Here is a 19,541-nt window from a genome sequence, read left to right as displayed (position 1 = left end):
CAGCTTAACTGTAATTTATTAGACATTATAACAGTTTTTAGCAGACACGTGCAAAACTTTGCAGATAGTCGAAAGAAAAAATATTAGATAGTATTTATAATATTGTTATTTTGAACAGTGTACTCATATAAACTGTACTGTAAATATTGATTATCTTTAAGAATGACTATAAAAATGCACTATTTATCAATTATTGAAGAAATTATGGCCTATGGCTATCTTTTCCGTATGGCCATAATACCCTAGTTTACCCTAATTACATAAGCAACCACGATAAATCATTGTATAATATTAAATAAATTCATATATTTTACCAAATGACTTCGTACGTAATGAAAAAAATTATTGGAATCAGATGAAATCATATGATGTCGTGTAATCTGTGGGACAATATTTCAGCTAGTGATTACCCCTCGTCTAGTATACGTTAAACATAATTCTAATGATCGGGATATCTTATCCCACGAGAACAAACATCGCGGGCGCACGGTACGAAAGAACGAATTAAATGAGCCCGAGGGGGACTCGCGTGATCCACGATATCTCCGTAGGGCGGTTATAAGAAGAAAAAGACGAAAGCGAGAGAAGAATCGAGAGGGACGGGCGAGGGAGAGCGCATTGAAACGCGTCATTCGATCGCGAGGCCGGTATCAGGTGCAAACCAGTTTCGGTGCATATAGAAGAGCCGCACGAACCCGTCGTGCATCGGCGATCTGCAAATGGCGATACGTACTCGCCGTATGAATGTATGCGCGTATACATGTATATGCGTGTGTACGCGCGCCCGACCTGTTACCGAACGAGTTCGTGCAACGATGTAAATCCATTGGGCTTTGAGAAGTATACGCACCGCGTGTTACTATCGTACATACTTTACGCGCCTTCTCTCTCGCCGTGAAAATCTGAATATAAAATAAATCACACCGCGAACGACACCGTGATCTTACCGGCCAGCGGAATCGCGTGGTCGTAAACGGTCTCAGAATTTTTATGCGAGATTTTATAAATGCCGATTATTCCGAACAACCGTAGAGCGTTGAAAGATACGTAGGATATAATTCTTCCTTTATTTATCGAGATGTCGAGGCATTTAAGAAAAGTGTCTCGCAAATTGCGGTACATTTGTTGGAACATATAAAGGGATGACTTTCTTGCAATACTTATACTTTTAGATAAGGAAACTCTATGATTGTTTACGCACGCATATTAAAACTTAACAATGAAAAAAGTTCGATAGAGACCAATTTGTATAAAATTACTATTTAAATTTAGTAAAAATGGATAATTAACGACTAGCAAAAAATTAACAGAAATAATTAATATTAAAATAAACCATGCGTAATTATTAATAATTATTTTCTTAAATATTTAGACTAAATATTTTTGTGTCATGTCACAGTGTTGAAAGTGACGTACCACTTGCGAATATTCGAAATTCTTCGAAGCAATTCCTTCAAGAGTATGTTTTGCCTGTAGGATCTACTTTCGCGCACGAGATTTGCTTTTTCTTGCAGTTCCTAATGCAATTTCTTCCATGTCTACGTGCAGAATTATACGGCTTGAAAATTACTAGAAAGAAGCTGTGCCTGGAAGAGGATCAATCGTTGAGTAATAATCCGGTAACAAAGTCGTGCTCGATGCGCACACGCATTAACCGCGATTTTCTACAGAACAAGTCGACAATTTCGATAATAATGATGCGTGACGATCGTACTCCGATTAATTTTATTGGAGTTACGCAACGACAAATCTAGTCAATTGCCACGACTACGGTTCAACGATCGAGCGTTAAATAAATCAATTGCGCGCCCTGAAACGAACGGTCGATCCGGTTAAATGATCGATGGCAATACCGACACTTAAGAGACGTTCACGCATGCATAAAATTAACTCGATACCCGACGCTTCGTGATCGATAAAAAAAGATTTAATCACGGCAGATACTTGTTAATAAGAGTAATTTAAGATATCAAGTCCCTCGTTCACTCGATACTACACGGAAAGAATTTTTTCTTAGAATTTACCCTGAAAATATGACAATCGTGGGACAGCATTGTATTTCGAAGAATTTTAATGTAAATCTTTCTCATTCATTAATAAAACTATAATAAAGTATAAAATAAGTTCGATCAATTTTATTGAAGTGTATAGTAAAAATCTTTAAAATATTGTATTGTACCACAACTATCACATTTTCAAGGTAAATTTTAAAAGAAAATTATCTCCGTGTATAATATATTTTCTATTAAAATTAAAGTCCAAGTCAGAAAATTATAAAAGTTAGATCTAGTTTTACGAAAATATTTTTTATTTCTCCTCAAACAAAATGTGTATGTGTTGTGCAGAGTGTACGGCCTCGTAAGTGCATATATGCATCGCACAGAGAAATATTCCTCACGTCCACACAGTTTCGAAGAAAGGAAGACTGAATAACTAGAATTCCTATCACGTTTTGGGAGACGCGCGATACACCTGCACCTACAAGACACGTCTGTTTAAGGCAAGATTACAGTGAACGTCTCGATCGCTCGATCCCTCTCAGCGACCCACGCCTGAACTAAAATATCATGTCGATAGGAATTAAAAGGAACAAGATTCGATAGTCTGCTTTTAATGCTGCTAAAGATTAAAACCGAGATCAAGTGTGACAAGAACACAGTTATGAAGGATATAACTAATACGTATTTTGCGCTAAATACTTTGAATAACTACCGAACAGGGTAAATCACGATGCATAAATAATTATTTTATCTTGATACTTGTAGCTCAGGTTCCTTCATTGTTCCTTCTTCATAGATACATATCATTCATTCGTGAAAACACTCTATCATGGAAAAAAAAACACACACGGAACTAAAAACTTCACTGATTCAGCAAATCTACAGTCAAGGCCATTACACATACAAAATTTTTAGTCGTAGTCATAAGGTCTCAAGCAAATCGACCAATCACAATCAAAATTGCGATCTCACGTTTTAAAACGCTCGACTGTGATGGTCCAATTTGCTTCCGGTCTTATGAATACGATTAAAATTTTTGTACGTGTGATGGACAGTTAGTTTTTTATGTTAAAGCAAAGTTGACAGCTGAATAACATTATATAGCGATTTGTTAAACCATCACATCTTCTTAATTATAGATGTTGAATTCATGCAGTAAGCTTTACACCCGTATTCATACACTGAAAAAAAGATTGGTTGCTGCAGCAAATTATATGGTTAAATATGGCATAGCATTTTTAATTGGTTGCAACAGCCAATTTTTGGTTGCTGCAATCAATTATTGGTAATGTCAACCTATCCGCAATGTCAGTATAGGATTTTGATTGGCTAACGCAATCAAAAATTGATTGCTACAGCCAATTAAAAATGCTATGCCATATTTAACCATCTAATTTACTGCAGCAACTAATCTTTTTTTCAGTGTAATCCTTCCTTATTTTAAGGATGGAGAAAGCCTCCATAAAGGATTCCTCGACTCTCCAAGGCCTCCTTGTTTCATAAACAGATCTCAAATCTGCCTTCCCGAAGGAAAGAATATTTTAGGGATTTTAGTACCTAACCTACTGAGGGCAGCATGTCATAATATATAGTATATGCATAGCTAATATCGTGAATTACGAATAATAAAGGTTATAAAGACATTGTTGATTAAATAAAGTCGTTATTAAGCATTTTGTACAACAATAATGAACAAAAATAAAACTAATAGCGAATTTGATTGGACGCACTCAGTGCGCACTGATGGACATTAAAACCGTCGTACATACACAAAATAACGTAAATATGTTTATAAATAAATATAGAAATCAATTAAATTGTGAAATACTCAATACATTTTATTGTACTGTTAGGTAAAATATGTATTTTATAATTCGAAATATTCGCATTTTATTTTTATACTCAAATTAACTCTTTCGCCTACAATATCAGTTTTTCCATTTACACCGATTTTCAGATAGTTCTCACTTGTGACGTCATAACTCAGTTGAATGCGCGTTCCTTTTGCATTCTGACAAATGAGATTCAAATGAGTTTTTACCCATAATCTGCAAAAGATCGAGACCGTGTGCTTTAGTGAGTCTCGTAAACTCACTTCAAAGTGAGGTTACGAACCTGTGTTGACATGTGATAATTTTTTACCAAAGTAAGAAAGTAGTGACGTCATTAATCTGAATATAAAATACTCAGCTCACTTCAGATTTAGTTTCACTTGTGTAAATGGAAAGCAACTATCATATGAGACTCGTGGTAAGGAAATCGGGCCAAACATGAGTATCACGGGTGAGAGTCGTTCATACAAAGCTTAATTTTTGTTTAATTTGTAAAAGAAAAGTAGGGTAAAGGGTTAAATCAGTGTACAACGGCTTTAATATGCATCAGTGCTTCCAATCGAATTCGCTATAATGCTTTTGGTGATTTATTCCCGAAAAAAAAGTTATGAAAAATAATTATCGATGCGATAGATCCAAATTAAAAGCTATCGAAATTAAAAAGACCGTTGTGATGAACTAAATTTGGAGGTTTACTTGATTATGAAGGCTGCATCTCCTCCTCAAGGAAACTCGTAATCTCCCTTGAGAAAAGGAAGCTAATAAGGCTCCTTGTTTCAAGTCAAGGAAGGTTTATAAAACATGAAATGAGGAACAAGGAATCTTCATTCCTCAAGGAAGGACTATGGGTGTTTACTGTACTACCCAATCTATTTTTGTTTAATTATAAATTACAATCGCGCATGTATTATAATTATCAGAATGCATCGATCGCACGGCACATTTCATATTCTCGAATAATTACATGCAACGTGCAAAATTAGAACGGCTTTTAAAACGATTTTATCAATATCGTCGACATATAAACGTCAAGTTTAATCATCTTAAATATCAAATGTAATAATCTAAAAAAGAATCACGTTGCTTTGCTTCAATTTCTATTTCGGACAAATGTGTAGAAATCATGAAAAATGTATCTGTTACGATAAATAATCGTTGTCTCGATATTATTACGAATTGCGGCAATAAATTGACACACGATAACTTCTAAATATCTTCGTAGCGAAGAATCGTGTTTGGCATTTCTTATTATTGTTAGTACTTGCCCTTTTCGCGTTTTCGAGAAGTAATACTATGATACACAAAGTTGTTTACCGACTCGACTTCTCCCATGTATAATACAAGGTCGACGCAAATGTAAACACGACGTGCGTCGCAAAATACCAACGCGAAGGAATCAATTCGCTGCGAAATATATATTCGGCATAAAATAAATATACATTAAATATTCTAATCATTTCCCTGTAAGTTATATTTCCAATTTCTCATTAACAATTTATATCGGCGCAATATACAGTCTTCTCTTTATTGGAATTATAGACAAAGTAAAAGTTCATAAAGCAACGCAAGATTTATGTGGATTTAAACAATTAAAGAAGATATTATTGCTCGAAAACATCATAAAACAATCATATAATTAAATATTTTAATCATTTTTCCCTGTAAATTATATTTCCAATTTCTCATTAACAATTTATATCAGCGCAATATACAGCCTTCTTTTCATTGAAATTACAGACAAGATCAAAGTTCATAAAGCGACGCAAGATTTATGTGGATTTAAACAATTAAAGAAGATATTATTGCTCATAAACATCATAAAACAATCATATAATTCCCGTTCAATATTGTCTCGATTCTTGCTTTATTGCTACATTAAACTATGCAAGATAATTAATTTAGTTATAATAAATAATTATTTCCAATTTTATGGGGTATGAATTTTCATGTTCTTCTGGCTATTCGATTGTATGTCGAAAGATAATGCGATAATAGGAAGTGATATCAGCTCTCGCACGTTTCGCGACTCGCGTACAAATGACGAGATAACCACATATACACAATAGTTTGATACAAAGACGCCACCAAATGCTGAGAATGGCAGTTAATTCGTCGCCGTTACAAAGTATTTAAATATACTATGGATTAAATACGCGCTTTGAGTACTTGATTTTTAAGATAAATATTCTGTTTCTTGTATTTTTCAAATTAATTTTAATGCCTGTAACCTATTATCACAAATAAGAAATCGGAAATACACATTTTACATTTCGATAAACTGTGTTTGTTCGTGTTCATTTGTTTGAGCTAAATCTGACTTAAAAAGAAATATTTGGAACTAATCAAATTTTTATAAATATTCAACTAATTATTAGAATATATATTATATATAATATATACTGTATATATCAATGTACAATATATTAACATATATATAATGTATGATTTTATATTGCACAATTTTACTATAATTTTACTAAAATATAAAATTAAAATAAATGCGTGTGTATAAAACATTAACAGACCGCTATGTCTGCAATTTATACATAATTTCGTTTTTCATTTATCTATTAAATTATTCTTATTCCAATTTCCGTGTAATAATTATATCAAATTGTATTGTAAAATAAATCCTTTATATAATAAATAAAAAAAAAGAATATCTTATAAATAATTTCTAAAGATCGGTATAATAGAAACACACCAAGTATCATTTATCATGTTAAGGTGTTGAGAAATCTAGACGCATGAACGCGACGCATGTAGGGCACAGCGCTCACGGGATGGAATCATGGGTGAGTAGCGGAAAACGAAGAAAAAAAAGAGAAAAGCACAAGGCGGTCCTACCGACATCTCTAAACGCTTATTACGCGGCATTACCGGCAGCCCTGTATATGTATAATACGCAGTCACGCGACGTTAACCATTGCGGCAACTCCACGTCCAGGAGCGGTGCAAGTTTTTTGTCCCGATGTGCTGTGCGCTCGTGGCGCTGGATAATTGTATCCAAGGATATCCGTAATTACCAAGAGATCATTCGAAGCGACGGTATTCGAGAAAAAGAGCGTAAGAAATGTAATACGGGGAAAAAAAAAAGAATTTTCTTCTAATCTGCAGCACTCATTGAAGTCAGTGCTTTCGAGTGGAGATCAACGTGCGAATGCGCACTTATGCGTGTATCAATATTTACATATGTATATCGCGGCAATTCAATAAAGTGTCCATATATTGTCGACTCTGAAAAGTTGTATATAAAGTAGTTCTTACAAAATTGATCTTGCTCGAAAATTACTGTGAATGTAAATGATATGCCACTTCTCTTAATTGTTTCGCCGTTTTAAATAACAATGAATGTAAAATTAAATATGATAAATACTAAACATAAAATACATTTGCAAATACAATATGCACTAAAGATAAAAATTGGAAAATAAAACTATGTTTCAAATAACCTTAAAGATTAAAAACTGTATTTCTCTGATAAGAAATATCCTACTTTCCCCAAAATATAGGATGCTCAAATATTATTTTATGCTATGTTAAAAGATTGCAAAGTATCGAATATATCAGATTAAGGCTTCTTGGAAAAGATATTATTTGAACGTGTGATAGGTGATATCGTTATGCAAACTGTATAGGGCCTTGTCTGGGATACGATAAGATGACCTGAAGCGTGCATTCCTCAGCCTGTAGAGATCCTTTTACTAGACGAAATAGTTATATTTGCCCGCAACTATCATACTATAAGCTATATTGCAAATTAATTTCATGATTAAATACTAACGAAAAAAAGTTATAATAAATTTGAAAAAGTTAAAATATAATAAATTAAATAAAAGAATTTAATTCTTCGTTAAAAATTATAAAAGTGGATAAAATAAAAATAAATAGATACAAATGTTTTAATAAAATTGCTTTCGGAAGAGTATTCGTTTCTAAAAATATCATCAAAATGTATTCCAACGTAAAGTTTCATAATTTACTCCACAGTTCTTTATCACTAAGGATCTAAGTGGCTATGCGTAAAACGTTTGTATAATTGAACGAAGCAAAGTGTGAAATTGTCGGTGATAATTTAAACGGATGAGAAGTCGTAACGCGTTCAGCAGTAAAACATTGAAATTCCACGCTTCAAAAAGAAACACGTGTTATCTTACAATTAGTCAAATTAATCTCACAGTTACGAAACCTATTTAAAAACATCGATGGTATCTCAGCTTCTTTTTCAAGAAATTTAAACTAATGAGTATATATTTAAATTTGTTAAACTTTATAAATGTATGATTTATCTATTTTTTCTTCTAAGACTTTGTAAATTTAATAAAATCAAAAAATAACGGCAAAATACAAATGGGCGTTAGGAGTCAGCGCTGGATATTATATTGTTCAATGCAAACTAATACCTATTAATGTGTCATAAATTCAATTTTGTACGTTTCGGCTCACTATTTGAGCCATCCTCAGCAATAAAAAATTACCGCTTATCGTACTATAAAATCTGTCGAACTGCGTCTCGCACGATCGTAGTTCCAACCTCCAATAATGCAGTCGCAGTGGAAATGTGGTAAGAGACGACCATCTTCAACATAGTCTAATGTGCCAACCAGTTGCTTAGCTGAGTGGAGTAGATAGTGAAACTCAAGTTTGCAACGAGATATTTTTGAATAGATGGATATTAATTTGCGTAATTAATGTATGCTAGCCAGAAACTCTCGCCCCATCTCCAACAACGATCGCAAGCGGATCCAACCTTCGTCAATCCATTACAACAAATTAAAAAATCACGATGTCAAAGTTAGATTGACAAATAATTTAAGTATACCATAAAAGAGAGTCATGTTCGTTCTGTTAGTCACATAATACCCGTTAAATATAAAAAGAGGTGTCGCGCGAACAAAGCATATCTCGGTCAATGATAAAAATAAACATATAACTATTATTATATTGACCGATACGCTTTGTTCGCGCGACACATCAAGATTATTCTTAACATAAACTGCACAATAAATATAGTTTGCTGCAAAAATAATGCTTCAGTCTCCATGTATGTAAAATCAAATTTATTGTGATTTGCTGTTATATTTTTCTGGTAGCTAACATTATATATCGTGACATAATAATACAGAGTTTATAACGTGTCAGATAGCGGTATCTCAGAAAACTAAAACTACTTCTCTCCTACAATAAAGACTAGCGATAAAGTGGAAATTTCTCTGGCATCCGTTTCTGCACTTATCTCGCTCATACTCTACATTTAACGTACTAATAAGATTACATGTAATTGTTTCGCATCGGAAAGAACGACAGATGAATTTTTCTGAAAAATTATTTATGATTTATGATTATCTAACATATTTACACTTTTATTTTCGTGAAACCTTCGACATTATTTCTTTTTTTCATATAATATATATGTAAAATAGGAAGAAAAATAAATCTGGAAGGATGAGAGACAGATTTTCCGTAGAAGGAAGGTAGTTAAACACGGGAAGAGCAATAAGAAACACAGCAGACCCGCATGTGACATTTGAGACACTTTTTCCCTTTCTCCGACTATCTCCTGTCGTCTTCTCGATGCTTTGATGCTCTCTCGAAAGGCTTCAGTAGTTGGTAGGAAGGAGGAAGAGAAAGAGATTGAAACGTCTCTCCTCCTGGCCAGCTGGTACCACTTCCCCCCGTCTTTAATCTCTCCCCGCCTGTCTCGACACGAGGACGAGCTCGATGAGAGACACCGCTACCCTCCTTCCCTACCTTCCTCTTTCTTCTCATCGTTTTCGTACCATACAGAATATCGTAGCGTATTGTAGACTTTTTGAAAGAGCACAAAGGAATGCTCTCTCTGTGAGCCATTTTGAAATGGCCTAAGAGAACCACGAAAAACGCGTGTTTATTCATCAAAGAGATTTAGCGATATTAACTGCCTTAAATGAACATTCCTGCGTAACAAACCTCTCGGTTTTAATGTGCAAAAATATTGTGTAAATTGTTCCCATATTTTTAGAAATTGTGCCACAAATGCAAATAACAAGCGTAAAAGTAATAAACAGGTATTATTTAAACAAGTAATTAAAACGCACAAAGGACTTACTCTGTCGAGTATTCAGTAAGCTAATTTCCCATAACAATCCGTCGTCGGTACTTAAACCGCCTGTTTAGGTAGACGGTGAAGCAAGTAAACTAAAGGAAACGTGCGACGGAGTACATGAATATAGAAATACAAGATCAAAGACGAGAAGCTTACTGTTTTACGAGCGCGGAAGAACATATCATAATAAACTAAATAAAACACATATATACTGTAGATGCGAGCGGTACTTTTCAATACCAGCAAAGAATGTGATAGTGGCAAAATTTTCCACATATTTCTAATAATATCAGATGCGTAACACGTGTAATGCAAAGCTTTGTGCAAAAACAAACATTGTTTATATATTTTCAGAATTCTTTGACAGAGAAAAGATCACACATTCGATGTAAGGAAGAAAATTGAAGCAATCTAAAAACTAAAAATTACGGTGCTGAATTTCTCTTCCGGTTTAAAACTGTATGCACGTATAAATAAATCTTAAAAAGATGTCTTTCCCGAAATGAAAGGAAAGGCCGACCACGTTAATTGGTTTGCGACGGAGTCTGTGACGGCAACAAGCCATTAGATGTGTTTTTCTAGGCGCTACCACTTCACACAGAGATAATATTTTGACGATGCGTGGCCGGCGTGTGTGTTTGTGTGAATGTGTAGAACCGCGTACGTCAGTCGGCGTTTAGGCCACCTTGTGCAAACACGAAATTTCGATGGTCAAGTCGCAGCAATAACACTTTCGTACGTAAACAACGCGGAAGTCCCGGGCGGGTTACCGAAGTTTGCCCATGCGTAGTCGCGTTTAAACCATATTCCTTTTTTTTTTTTTTCATACATCGGCTGTCGCTTTCGACACTTGAAAAACGCACCTATGCAAATCCATTAACGTCTCTTCATACTCCGAGATTGTTCAGAGCGCGCGCGATACGCGCGTCCGTTATATCGATATATGTTCGACTGAAGAGAAAAGAAAATAAAAGCGTGCTCGAGAAACTCTAGGTTCAACGGTACGCTCGAGTTAAAATAGAAAATAGATTATATTACGAGTACTGACTAAATACATTAAAAACTTCCTAATAACTAAATATATTAAAATTCCTTATAAATTTTCCGAAAAAATCATTTAAATACTAAAAATATTTAAAAACTTAAGTTTCAAAAATTATTTGGAAACAGAGAAAAACACAAAACCAAAATTAAATTTAAAAAATATTAAAAATTAGAGAAAAAATTTATTATCTTAAACGATGTTAAAATATTATGCGTGACTTGTGAAAGAAATTTAATTGTTAGACGTGACGTTAACAGAAATAAAATGCAGCTCATTGATTGTATCACACATCTATCAAGTTTCATCAAACTCAAAATCGGATACTTAACGAGGATTCGTTTGAAAGAAAGAGCGAATTGATTTAAATTTCTCGAGCTAAATGTCAAGCTCAATCTCATTCGTAATGTCAAACTGTGAACAGCGACAACATCACATATCAATCTCATATACGAGAGAAAGAAGTATGTAATACTTTCTCCCACCGAGAATGTATCTATCTATATATCTAGCTATCCACTCATTGTCAGATATAATCTATCGCACAAATCTCCGACTTGAAATCGTTAATATTTCACGTCATACGTCTGTAAAGGAATGTAACGTGCCATTGAACGCCTTGTTCGCTATGAATGCGTATACAGTATACATTAGCAAACATAGAATACGTCTTATATCAGACGAATATTGAGTAGTGTCGATATATGACGAAGTACCGAGAATCGATACTGAAGACTCGGATTATTCGAAGAAAAGAGACGCACGTCTGGAACCGGATAAACTCGATATCAGACATAAAGCCTCTCTTCACCAATAATATTTATTTGTCCGGATGGCGATACACCGGGTATTCTTCCCGGTTTATCGGATCATTCGACGTGTCCGAGATCGGATAATTGTTCCAAGAATAGATTGCGATAGTATTGTTCCTTCTCATGCGAGACAATTGCATAGATAATCTTATTAGTGCGCTAAATCTATGGTATGAGATAAAGTGCAGAAGAAATTTGTGAAGTTAACACAATATTCTATTAATATAAGAGAATAATGACAGTTCCAGTAACACTTTTATATAGTTTTACAGTTCCTTACAAAAACAAAAGAAAGTTTCGCTTATATTAGAAAATAAAAAATAAAAATAGCACGTGCTAACTTTGCGAATATAATACGACACTTCCTCCTCTAAAGTACAAGAAAATTATTATTTTTAGCAAGTTCCCGTTTATATTACTCAAATTCTATACCAATGTATGTAATTTAGAAAAAAACCCAATAAATATCATAAGCATACATTTAAAAAATTATCAAAGATTTCTTAGATATAATAAATTTAATGTAAAGAAAATTAGCTATAAGCTTAGAATGTTAAGTTTTAGTAATGATTGTGAGAATACAATTAATACTGATTATTATATGTATTTTTTAAATCCAATATCTTATTTTAATATTACAGAAAAATAATGAAAAAAATACCGAATCATTAGTTTCTAAGTAACGGCAATGATAATGTGTTACTTTTCAAAATTAATAACGGGTAACGATAGTTTTTTATAAAACTTTTTATAAGGCTTTTTATAAAATGTAACGGTTATGGTAACGCGTTACTTTTATGAAGTAACGTTCCCGTATATTATATTTTTATAATTTTGTTAATATGTTAGATATTTTGTTGACACATTTGCTGAATTTTTGAAGATTAAAATAGTACTCACTTTCGGCCGCTGTCGAGAAATCTGTCGAATTCCACCGACATCTTGCAACAAAGGGCCCGCCGATTGTGTGAGGATGAACACTTAGTGTTGATCATGTGGCCATCTGAAAGCAAAGGAAGGGAGCTGAATGTAGGGTGGGCGTGCAATTAATTAAGAGGTTAATAATCATCCTCGTGAGCTGCTGCTACGGCGGTCTAATTAATTCGGGCTGATGGTTCTCGCTTCTTCAGGAGCGAGAACCATCCTTTCGAGAAGAGGCTGCATCACGATCGATGATATGCACACGGGGTATCCTTTATACCAAACTATCAAATCGGAAATAATTTATTAATCGTACTCGAAGAATTATTTTAAATTAAACTATACGTAAAAAGAAAAAGAAATTCGAAGTAAAAATTCATTACCGTAAAGATCGTATTTATTATTAGCTCAGTCGTGGTTCAGTCGTAACGTGACTGACTTACTTGTGACTATAACAACTTTCAATAACAAGCCTTGAGTCGTTGGAACGTTACAACATATCAACTAGGACATACACTAAGATATTTGACTTTATATTTATAATTTAGAATAATACGTATAATAAACAATCGCAACAATAATTATTCTTTTCAATTATAATAAAACACTGAAAAAAATTTCTGGTTAAATTTATTAGAATTCTAGTTGAGATAACCGGAATTCTGGTTGATACTATATTTCTAGTAAAATCTACTAGAGAATTCTTATTTTTACCAGAATAATTATATTAATCAGAATTCTAGTTATCTCAATTAGAATTCTAACAGACATAATCAGAAAATTCTGATTCGTCCATTTTCCACCAGAGTTACTGTTTAATCCAACCAGACTATTTTTCTCAGTGTAATAATTAGTTTTATCATAGTAAAAATACAAATATGCATTAATAAAGTAAATGTACTTTGTTCTTAGTAAAAAGAATTTAAATAAAAAACAAGCAAACGCTGTGTAATTGATAACCTATCAAATTAATTCTTATATAACCGGTATTTTTTGTGGTGTCATTACGCGAGATCTCCCGTGCAAGATTGTCGGCATCCACACCTGGATAAATCGCAAAGGATGGATCGAGTTCGAGTCAGGTAGAAATGGTAATGAGAAATGGCCGATGCGGAGGTGCAAACCGGTGCAGAGCGCGTGGTGAGGTCAAATGTCGGACGGTGCCCGAGGGTTCGCGTGCTCATCCCTCCTCCTGCGACCTTCCGCACCCGATATTATCCTCCTCGGGACCCGCGTCCACCCACGCTTCTGCCTCCGCTCGTGACTAATGCGTGGCTCGAGTTATGAGCAAAGCATGAAATAATATCGAGTTTATTATAGGAACGCCTGTGTGCGTTACAGTAATCTCCGCACGATTTCATCTTTTTTATACAAAAATATCCTACGACTGTCGTGCATTCGACACTTTCACGATCATTTTAATGATTCCTCAATATCATTTCATCTCGCGCGCGAAAGTCTCGTAATTGCGATGCTTTCCCTTTACAATTTCTTTTTTTTTTTTTTCGTTTCCTTTCTTGTACTCGGACGCGAGAACAGTGTCATTGTCCAGATGACCGAAATATAACGAGAACTTGCTTTTCACCTCGTCCACTTGTGAGTATCATTCACATTCGCGGTGCATCTTTTCGTCCTTCCTTAGCCATTTCTCATCATCCGCTTTCTCCGCCTGCTCGTCATCTACATCCGCGCCCGAGGGTGCAATTGGGATACACTCCATAGTAGGTTGGCAATGATATCGCCGGTCAGAGAATACGCCGTTGTTATTATAAGCTAACTTACATTGCAACTAAAGCAAACGATAAACGCGATTTTGTTTGGTTACAAAAAGAACACGAAAATTTGCTTCATTAATAATAAAATCTTGATATGATCATTTATTTTAGAAATGACTACATTAAATTTCAGTAATTCTTATTAAATTTTATGTATAACGGAATTAAATACGAAAGAAAATATCTGTCATAATTACGTTTAAATAAATTTTAGTAAAAGGAAAAATATTCCTATTGAAATTAATTAAAAACGAGTGCACTTTTATTTCTTAATGCAATAAATTTTCAAAAAAGGAACATTAACAAAGATTAAAAATATAAACTACAAATAATTTTTTGTAGTTAATTTTAATCTATTTTAATAAACACAGCTAATAAAGTTAATCTATTTATTAATCTAATTATAAATATTAAATATTTGTTCCAAGAACCTGATGATGACCAAGCTCTAACTTTTCACGTATAAAGAGGTTATCGACGCGATTGATTGATCTATCGATCATTACACCTCGTGCAGCGTACTTGCGTGCAGAGTTTGCAAACCGGTCGGTCTAACATGTACCTATGTAGAATATCGTGGAACCTATCGAACAGCTCGCACACGTGCCCTCTGCCTCTTTCGACACATCGATTTCTCTTTATTGGACACCCGGTGTCTCGATCAGTAAGTAATTATCCAATACTGACGTGTTAACATATTCGCGATAATTAATCAAATTAATTATTATAGATAAAATTTCCAAATAAAAGAATATCTTTAAGTGAAAACAAGATCAATTCGTAAATAATTTTATCTTTCTCATTTGAAAATACAAGTTTATTACATGTGTTACATTATACAATTCAGAACGTTGCGTCGCGAAAATAAAAATTGAAGTTAATAAAACATCACATTAATTTGATTAAAATATTTTCATAAATTTAAAAAAAGGTAAAAAAATATATATGCAATAGCAGGATTTAGCAAATTTGTTAGAGAGTTTACAAATTTATAAAAATTAATTTAGATTTTATCTATTATAGTTTACTTAAAATATTTATTTTGTTCAAAAAGACAGTAGATTATGTCTCGTAACATTAGATGATAAAATAGTAAAACAAATAGAAATCATATCACACTTTTTCGTTGTTTCACCGCTCTCCGATTTGAAGATGCTTCAAGCAATTAGCCAAATAAACCGCACCTTAATTCGACTTTCTGAACGGACGACCGAGACGCGGATATGACTAAACTTTCGAAATGATTGACGAGCAACTCTGCTCCTACGAGTGAACGAAACAAGCTCCTGCACACGCGTTCATTTCGCCGGCAATTATCGCATAAATGAGAGCGACCATTAAGCCCGCCGTCGTAATTATCCGTGTCTTGTCTTACACAGGGAATATACGTACTTCGCTTGGGTTTTTTAATAGAGCCATTTATTGAGGAAAACGTTACGTTCTCGTATATCGACAGGTGTTCTCACAACCTTGAGATGATCAACGTGACAACATTCACCATTATTGCTCATGTAAATTTTCCTTTATAAAACTGTAGTCGATAAAGTGGTAATGCATGATATTTGGAAATACGAGACTATTCCATATTAATATTGCTGCAATTGCATTGCAAACTAAGAGCGGCAAAAAAAATCGAAATAAATCGGAATAAATTCTTTGTGTGTGGAAAAAATAACGGCGATATCAAGACAACGAAAATAAACAAGAGAAAAGAAGAAAGCGTTTTATTGAACTTAAATATAAACGCAATCTCGATTAGTTGCGCGATAATGTTATAATTGAAAAATATGTGTAATAGTGATTATTCTATGTTACTATCGGTATCAAATGCGTATTTTGCTTTGAAATAAGAGTTCTCCTAATTTTGTATCGTGTTCTGCAAATGTGACAGACAACTCTATACGTAAAATGCAATATAATTATTTAATTTTAATTATATAATTATAATTGTATGTTATATAATTATATTATTTCAATTACTCATATAACACGTAATCAATTCTAAATTCTCTGGTATCATCTTATGCATTTTACTATTACACTATAAATCCTAGCGAAAATCAAATTATATCATAGTAAATTAAAAGCGTCATTACATAACAATGCCAATGTTAATCAAAGCAAATCTTTCATTTCTTTAATTAACAAGTAATTTATTTATTATTTCATATCTTAATTGTTTGATTTATTATTGAAATATTAAACTATATAAATTAAATGTATTAAATTTCTTGATAAGTTTTTTAACAAGCTTAGAAGTCAGATCATAAAAAATTGAAATAGAGTAGTACACAACTGAGTAATAGTAGATACGAATAATTAAATAATTAAAAAACTTGTTTGTAATTATACAAAATTAGTTTAATAAAAAATTATTAATAAATACTCACTGGTTTGATTTTGGAAATAAGGGTCATCTCTGTCGGTGAAGAACCAGGTCTGCAAATAGAAATAAAAAAATCGTTATATTTTGATTATATATAAACACATATACGCGACCTTTTTCGATTATACCCGATGCAGCGGAATAATCATGCTATGGCACGTACGCATTTGATTGTTTACCGCAGCCGTCCAGCCAAACAACACGCATCACGTATCGATCATAAATTTCAATTCCTTTCTTATCCCTTCGAAACGAAATCGCTCAGTCAATCCGCGTCAGTGTGTGTTACGTGTAATAAATCTTACAACCTTGAAGCACTTCGCACCACTATGATACACTTCTCTTATTTATATTCGCGAGATAGCGAAATCACAAATTCCGAAAACAAAAATAGGAGGTAGAAACGAGAAAAATATCATACGTTTTGTTATAAACATACGTGCAGTATCGCAAGACCGACATTTATGTTATTTAAAAATCACAAGAAAGAGCAACCATAATTCTAACTCATGCTGTCACATATAGAATATTATTTTCGCAAAATATTATTTAAAATATAATTATCAACATTTTCCAATAACAGAGTCCATGATAATAAATGATATACAATGCACGTTATAAATTGAAATATTTTCGGAAGAAGATAAATATATATATAAAATATTTCACATTATAACGTACATTATACATCATTTATTATCATGGACTGTAATTGGAAAATGTTGATAATTATATTTTATAATTATATATAGGTATACACTGTCGAAATATATTCTTTTTTGCTCTAATCTCTGTTCAAAGTAAAAATACTCTAAAGTGTATATTCACACGAAATTGTGATAAAGTGGCATACTTTTAATTAAGGACTATTCAAGCTTCTCGCGTATTTTGTCGCTCTGGAAAATTTATCTCAGATCGCCGTGAGTTGAGACTTGAACTTCTCATTTGTATCTGTCGCATCGCACACCCTTCCGTGGCAGTTGCATCTGGACTCGGACGTATTGCAGCGTCGTTACGTTACGATCAGTGTACACTGCACGTGTTAAAGTAGTCGCTTATTTTTAGTTCCCAAGAGTAGTTCCCTTCAGGAAGTGAACGAGCAAGAACAACCAAAGGAGATGATACTCCAGACGTCAGAGGCATTGTCCCGATGATTTTCACGCGGCGATATATCGCGTCAGTTTCGTAAGCTACCGGGAAAATACAAAAGAAAAAGGAAAAACATCGCGAGAAAACGCGACGTATTATTTATGTGACATTTGGCTGCGTGATTTTATATTCGCAACTTCCTCTATTAAAATGATAAATTAAGCAAATTCCACGAACGCAACCTGTTAGAGAATTTCAATGCAATTATAGCATAATACATCCATGAATTTTATATCAGCCGATATTAGCTCATTTAATGCACATTGCACATGCCAATATGTTTGTTCACGTTCTGTTTCATTAATTAAAATAGAATTAAATCGCTTATTTCGAACAAGCTACATAATGCATTACATAAATAATGCGTAATTCAATCAATGGCACAGTTTCTGAAAGCATAATATTTAATCGACTGCATGTGTATCGGGATTATGTGGAGCTTTAAAACAGAATTGAGAGAGAATAAACTGCAGTTACATCTCAATAAGAGTTCACCGAGATATCTCGGATGTACAGCCATAGCGGATATCCGCGGCACAACGTGACGAACGCAAAAATAGCGCGGGTGAAAAGGCATTGCAATTGCAACACGTTTATTCGAGGCATGCGGATAGAGAGAGAGAGAGAGAGAGAGAGAGAGAGAGAGAGAGAGAGAGAGGCCAGAGAACTCGTCAGCATTCCCAGAAAGAACACGAATATCCGGCAACGAATGAACGTCGTGTACAAAAATAAGAGACGAGTGTAACGCGATGACGTCACTGGCACCGGCGTCGCATTACATCGACATAATTGCATTAATCCGCACGTACGTCGTACTTAAAAGACTCGTCGTTAAGCTGATCTTCGAGCTTTTCCCGGGAATTCATTGAGTCCGCCTGAGTGTTGGTTTTCTGCTCGTAAGCCGTATCGCAATATAGAACGTTTGCGAATGTGTCAAAAGCGTAGAATCATATTAAAAGACTCGCTCGTTACGTCTAATTAGGCGAGACGAATTTGCCCTAAAATGTGCATGCAAGTAAAAGGAAATTTAACGATTGCGTTCTACCTACACGAAACAAACTCTCTTTACTTTTGGTAGTCTCTTACCAATTTTCGGAGCAAAAAGAAGTCATAAATTTTTATATGAGTTCTCTATTTAACAAATATTTATTAGAAAGTATTTATTAGAAATACAAATTTGACACAATTAAGATAAATAATAGCTTGATCAATGTAATAAAACACAATGATATAATTTCTGATTCAAATGCAGGATAAAATTTCATGGTGTTTAAAAACATTTAATTAATTAGATATACTATTAAGGGGTTATACTCAGTTGGGATGCGGAAAATAAGATGATTTTCACGATTTTTTTTAGCAGTATAGACAAACATTTATTGAAATGTGCTTCATGGCATCTAATAGTATATACATTGAAGTACTTATAATAATTTTTTTGAGTCTAAATGTATAAAAATAAAGAAAATATAGCCGTCTTGCAAAAATAAATTTTTTTCAGCGGTGAGCATGATAACTCTGGAACAACTCATCTGAAAT

At 33.6% G+C, this 19,541-nt stretch overlaps 1 protein-coding gene across 1 annotated transcript in view; it reads right to left on the bottom strand.

Annotated features, from left to right (window-relative positions):
- fng (Fringe glycosyltransferase) overlaps window positions 1-19,541 on the bottom strand; it is a 119,353-nt gene that overhangs the window by 86,258 nt on the left and 13,554 nt on the right. The window contains exons 3-4 of the mRNA XM_018520563.1: window positions 16,858-16,906; window positions 12,672-12,774 (exon numbers count right to left, since the gene is read on the bottom strand). Coding sequence (XP_018376065.1) covers window positions 12,672-12,774; window positions 16,858-16,906 — 152 coding nt within the window. The remainder of the gene's footprint in view (window positions 1-12,671; window positions 12,775-16,857; window positions 16,907-19,541) is intronic.

The sequence above is a fragment of the Trachymyrmex cornetzi genome, unplaced genomic scaffold (genome assembly GCF_001594075.2).
Source record: "Trachymyrmex cornetzi isolate Tcor2-1 unplaced genomic scaffold, Tcor1.1 scaffold92, whole genome shotgun sequence".
NCBI lineage: Eukaryota > Metazoa > Arthropoda > Insecta > Hymenoptera > Formicidae > Trachymyrmex > Trachymyrmex cornetzi.
The sequence above is the reverse complement of the archived record's forward strand: the minus strand, read 5'-3'. Positions and strand labels throughout refer to the sequence as shown.